Source organism: Corvus kubaryi, unplaced genomic scaffold (genome assembly GCF_017639235.1).
Source record: "Corvus kubaryi isolate FWS band 111438036 unplaced genomic scaffold, C.kubaryi_AGA036_p1.0 138, whole genome shotgun sequence".
Lineage (NCBI taxonomy): Eukaryota > Metazoa > Chordata > Aves > Passeriformes > Corvidae > Corvus > Corvus kubaryi.
Genome location: NW_024580672.1, coordinates 10,514,215 through 10,520,105, shown reverse-complemented (window position 1 = coordinate 10,520,105; position 5,891 = coordinate 10,514,215). Strand labels below are relative to the sequence as shown.

The 5,891-nt window shown below is 55.9% G+C and overlaps 1 protein-coding gene across 1 annotated transcript; it reads right to left on the bottom strand.

Moving 5' to 3' along the window:
- Positions 1-257: 257 nt before the first annotated feature.
- NPM3 (nucleophosmin/nucleoplasmin 3) lies at positions 258-4,600 on the bottom strand. The gene is given in 6 exon segments (XM_042019160.1): positions 258-843; positions 960-1,083; positions 1,498-1,591; positions 1,827-1,946; positions 2,647-2,732; positions 4,393-4,600. Coding segments are annotated over 5 exon segments (585 nt in total). The 5' UTR covers positions 4,586-4,600; the 3' UTR covers positions 258-843; positions 960-991.
- Positions 4,601-5,891: the final 1,291 nt, after the last annotated feature.

The following is a 5,891-nucleotide window of genomic DNA, read 5'->3' as shown; positions in this document are numbered from 1 at the left end:
TGTCTCAGACAAGGAGGACTGGGACAGGCATCAGCATATGGGCCAAGAATACAAGACCGGTTGCAGAGAAACTGCCAGTGAAATATTTAAGGGCAGAACCAGCCACCACGGGTGAGAAATGCCACCTGGCTAAAGTGCAGAAAGGATCAAGCCCTCTCTGGGTACCCAGGCATGGGGGGGACACAACCCCTCAGCAAAGGTCACAGCTCAAACTTGCCCCACTGAAGCGTGCATGGGAAGAACCTGCCAGCCAGCAGTGACCTTTCTTCAGACCTGATGCCTGAGAGACCTTTATTGAGTGTAAGAACAGTTCTTTACAATGCAGATTGACCCAGAACCTCCCCCCAAATGAGACAGGCTGTGAGCTCCCACCCCACCGTAACTGCAGTCAAGAACAGAGCCTGGGCCCCAGTTTCACACTTCCACGTGTATAAAACACAACAAACTGTGAGCAAGCAAAAGCAAACACATTGGAATCAGTGAAAGTGCCTGGCTTTACATCCATCTGCTGGGGAAGGGGCCAGGACTGGGTATTTCACAGCCAGGGAAAGGGGGTGCAGAGAGCAGAGGTCCAGGGCAGCAAAAAGGCACAGGGCAAGGATCACCTCCTCCACCTCCAACTCCCAGAAAAGGGATGGGGGAGAGGGGATATACCAGCAGCATCCATCCAGTTTTGGGATAACCCTCCCAAGGATGTGTGAAAGGAGACACCCCGGGGCTGGGAGCAGCCCCTGCTCCCCAAAAAGTTACAACAGCATAAAAAGAAAAAGCAGCAAATGTTGAGGTCCTGGCAAGAGGTGTCCAAGGTAAAAACCATCCAGGGAGAGAAGTCCCAGTGAATACCTAGGGGAAAGAATCAGATTGAGACCAGCAGACTCCAGCAGCACGTTCCACCCACACTTGCCACACCGGTACCACAGCCACCCAGATCCTTCCTCCAAGGCTGCCCAGCCCCTCACCTTGCCTGGAGACAAGTTACTGCTTCCTCCTCCTACTTCTTGGCTGGCATAATAGGAGGAAGCTCCTCCTCATCCTCCTCAGACAAGTCATCATCCTCATCCAAGGAAGCATCTTCCCTGTGCACTGGGACACACAAGTAACTGTTATTCAGCAATTAATGTGTGTGAAAATACAACTGGCACCCAAGACACCCCAAGAGCAGAACAGCCCAAGGAGCACTGAAGCAGCTTTCACAGCAGCTAACAGTGGGAAATAAGCAGCATCCCAGTTGGAGGGAGGTCCCAGAAGGGAATGGTGACAGCCAGACATGGAAGAAGGGGACAGTTTGAGACATCCAGACCCCTTTTCCCATACAAGGCTTTAGGGCAGGGAAGGAATCCCTGCACTGAGATGGCCCCTTGGGACAAAGGAGGGACAGAGAATGCATGCCAAGTAGCACCCAGGGCATCTCCCAGCAGCTCCCTGGCAGTTGTTGACACTGGAGCCCCTTCATAGCCCTCACTCCTCCCAAGCTTTTTCCCACCCTTCAGTCCTTACTGATCCTGTGCCAGCCGGCGAGGTGCACTGGGCCAGAGCCTGCTGCCAGGCGAAAGGTCACTGGAGGCTGCAGCTTGAAGTTGTCCAGACTCAGCTGCAAAGAGCAGAGATGGAGCTGAGTTAGGGGCAGAAGCAAAAAGCAGAATATCCTGTAGTTCCCAGCACCTGGCCCAGTAAAACATGTCCACCTGAGGGCACCTTCAGCCAGGCCAAGGGTATTCAGGGCATTTGCCTGTGAGCTGCGGATCCTAGATCAGGATACACAAACATCCAGAGCTGTCCTGTTCCCTGCAGCCATCCACCCCCGAGTCTTTAAATCAGCCTCTTACCAAGGGCTGGCATGACAGCTTCAGATTTGCCACAGGCACAGCGATCTCTTTGTTCTCATGGTTTCGCCCAATGACTTCCACCACATTGCACTCATCCTTGGCACCATCTGTGAGGCAGACCTGGGTGGGAGTGGAGATTGTGAGCAACTGCTCTCCTAAGGGACACGTCAGGGACAGCTGGAGCTCTCCACGGACAAGTAACCCACAACAATGCTACCAGCCCAGATGTCATGCAAGGTGCGAGGATGCTGCTCCACAAAACAGGGAGAGCACTGAAGCACCCCGTAGCAATTGTCCCCCGACTGCCTCAGAGGGGGCTCTGTGCCTTTCCCAGCTGTGACAGCTGTTTTTGCAGTTACCTCAAGGGAGGCACCTGGGCTGCATTTTTGCTGATCTGATCCACGCTGGCAGGTTCTGTGCTCCCAGGATAGAAAACAATCCAAGTGAGAGCCAGGAATGAAGCCCTGCACCTATGTGGGCTTGGGGAGCAACAAGCCAGAGACCCAGCTGGTGTGAATCTGGTGTGAGGCTCCAACAAGGTCAAATTCAAGGCAAAAATATTTTTCTTCACCACCTGCCTGGAGCATCCCCCTATTCAGCAGTCCTCTGCACCACAGTCTTTGCACAAGCACCTCTGCATGATGGATAAACGTGACCACTCTATGACCTGCCCTGAGAGCAGCCAGTCCTGGGGCCTCAGTCACCCAGGGAGTTCCCTGATCCAGTCCAGCCAAGAAAGGAGGATGAGCCTGGAAAGGGGGCTTAAGGATATGGGTGACTACAGGAGAGAACAAGCACAGTTAATTAACATTTCTCTTACCACAGACAGCGCCAAAATGTGGTCAGAGTCATCTTCTTCATCCACCTGAAATGTGTAGGATTTGGTACTGGCAGTCAGCTCACAGCCTAGAAGGAGCAGATCAAAAACCTGTAGCAGGCATTACACAACACCATGCACCACGGGCAAAATGTTCTGAGGGGGAGCCCTGGCCAAGCATGCACATGGCATCCCTAAACCTCTTTATTTTCTCATGTGAGGAGCAGCATCAGGCCAGGGCACCCTGGGCTCCAGGGTCCCAGAAAACTACGCATCTGCCTCTGCGCCATGCAGGGACAAAACCTGGTGTCCCCCAAGCGGGCTGCCACAAAGCAATGACCACAGGCACCCAAGGTTCCCAAGCACTGGTAGGGCGAGGCGCTTCCCCTCCAGAGAGCAGAACAGTCAGGGCACACCACTGTGGGAAACAGGCGGGAGCAGACAAAACAGGGACTCTGCTCATTGCACCACCAGTACAACTTTTTCTCGGATGGGAGTCTGGAAGCAGAAACAGACACAGAGTGCAAGACCTGAATGATAAGGCACAACCCAAGGGGAGGATGCCAGGCCAAGCTACAGGGAGCTGGAGTCCCTCAAGAGAAGTTTTGAGACATACTTTATTACGTACTTCTTCAGACAGTTACAAAAACAAGGGAGATGCATAACTATGTCCTTAGCTCTTAGGATCAGGATTCAGCCAACCAAACAGAGGGACGAAACTGCCCTGGGTGCATTTAGTTATTGCAGGATGATTCACCAATGTGAGGCTGATTGGAAAAACACACAGCTAAGCCCTGCATACCAGTGCCGGCATTTGCAAGGGAGAGGAATCGGCCTTCACGAACGCAGCCCAGGGCAGGTCCTCTTTCTGCCCATGCTTATGTATTCAACTCACCGAGGGGAGGACCAAACCCCAGGTGCATGAAAGGCCTGGGGAGCTGCAGCTCCGCTCTTCCCCCAGCGCAGCGTGCGCTGAGCCGCGGGGCCCGGCCCGGGCTGGGCGCTGCCCGCACAGCCTCGGTGAGCAGCGCAGGGCCGCGTGTGGCGGGGCTTCCACGGCCCGGCCGAAACCCCTCCCAGAGAGGAGGGACGCGGCTCCACCGCCCCGCGACAGGCGCCCACGAAACGCTGACGTGAGAGCGCGGGGGATGAACCGGAGGAGCGGGAGAGGCCGGCGAGAGCTGGGGCTGCCAACCCACCGCCCCGGTATTCCCAGCCCTCTAAAGCCACCAGAACACCAAGACCCCACGCGGCTCCCCCCAAACCGCCCCGGGACCCCCAGCATGTGCCCGTTCCCTCCCAAGCCCGCTCACACACGTGTCTCTCCGCACCGCCCTCCCCCCCGGCACGTTAAAGCCCTCCACGTGTCTCTTCAGACCCACGTGTCTCTCTTGCCTCCTTCCCCCCACGATGTGTCTGCTGCCCCCAGCTCTCTCTCTGACCGACCCCCCGGCCCTATTGCCCCCACACGCGGGTCCCCCCCCCCCCACCCACACGTGTCTTTCCAGCCTCCACGCCGTCCCCATTACTCACCAAAGTCTCTTTCTGCCCCATCTCTCTCCTGCCCCCTATTTATTGCCCCAACGTGTCTCTCCCGCCCCCCAGTTCTCTCTTACCCTCCTACGTCTCTCTCTCTCGTCCCCCTACTCCCCGCCCCGTGAGTCACCTCCCCAATTCATCTATGCCCCCCCACGTGTCTCTCCCTCCCCCTTGCCCCTGCCCCCGCTCCCCTGGCCCGGGGCCGCTCACCGAAGAGGACGCTGCCGGGGCAGGCGGGCCCGTGCGGCTCCATGAGGCAGCGGCGCTGGGAGCGGGTCTGGGAGCGGGGCGGGCCGTGCTGTGCCGTGCCGAGCCGCCCCGCCCCGCGCCCGCCCCCGGGGACCGAACCAAAGGGTCCTGCGGCAGCGCCCCGCAGCCTTTAACTCGGGCATTTCCTGCCCATCCTGGGCCTTCAGCATTTAGTGACCCCAGCGCCGGCTGTGGAAACGCCACACCGGAAAAACGGCCCTTACTACGGGCTGCTGCTCACCTATCGCCCTTCTCCTGGGCACCATCCCGGCCCACGGCAGCAGCCGTCCCAGCACTGGGGAGGAGATACAGGGCACCTACAGAGCCAGGAGGCTGAGGGCATAAAGAGGGGGGGAACAGGAGGGTGACAAGGACAGAGGGAGGGCCACAACGGGAGGGACCTGTTCATCTCTATCCCTTTAAGCACGGGCAAGAGCAGCGTGACCTGACACTGGGGACTGCGGCACAGGAGCGTTTGAGCACAGCAGGCAAAATCCTACTTCAAAATCTAAGGCAGGGAGGAGAGAGCCTGGACCGGCCTTTCAAAGCAGAAAGGGAAGCAGTCTCCTCGGTGCTGCAGAGGAGCAGACAAATTAAAACAAATCCCGCTAACAACGAGCTCACGCTGGATTCTGGGGACGAACCTGGCTCTGCTCCCACCGCAGAGACTGCTGCCAGCCAGCCACTTGCTTTGCTCAAGCTGGGATAGGTTCAAGAAAAACCTGACTGAAGAGGTTTGAAAAGCTGAACCAGTCCCAGAAAGCGGCCAGTGCTCGTGCAGCAATGGTTACACAAGCACAGCCATGTGCTTCTCAGCAGCTGTTCCACACAGCCACCTGACCCTACCTGACCTGTCTGCAGCCACCACCCTGGAGCAATGGAGGCAGGAGCATCCATTGCTGCATTATGCTCCCTTAAAGGAAAAGAGTCTGGTGCAACATCAGAGTCCAGTATCGTTTCCCAGGCCAAGATGTGTTGTAGAGAGGCAAGTCTGTCATAACCTCGTGAAATAGGCTTCAAGAAAACACAGTCACCTATGTGCAACGCATTACTTGTTTTAACAGAGAACATTTACTGGGCCAGAAGAAAATGCTAACTTCCTTGCTTAGTTTGTGTGTTATCCTGTTCTCTACTCTGCACAGCTTCTGAACCACACCTGTGCACTTGTACAGCACGTGGACAAACTCTTGTGAAGTGATCTTAGGAAAAAGCTGCTTTTCATACCCCTGGCCCCCCCCTTTGCTTAGCTGTCATTTTAAGCAGGAAGCTACTTGCTTTAGGTATCTCAGTATTTATCTTCCTAAGTTAAATTTTGTGGATGTACAACTGCCAACACCAAAACCAGACAAAAGTCTCTGACAGCTGATGTCGAGGGCATCCAACACTTACAGTGTGGTGTAACGTATGTTGCCGAATCACTTCCGGTTCTGGACCAGCTCATACACAAAATACACATTTAA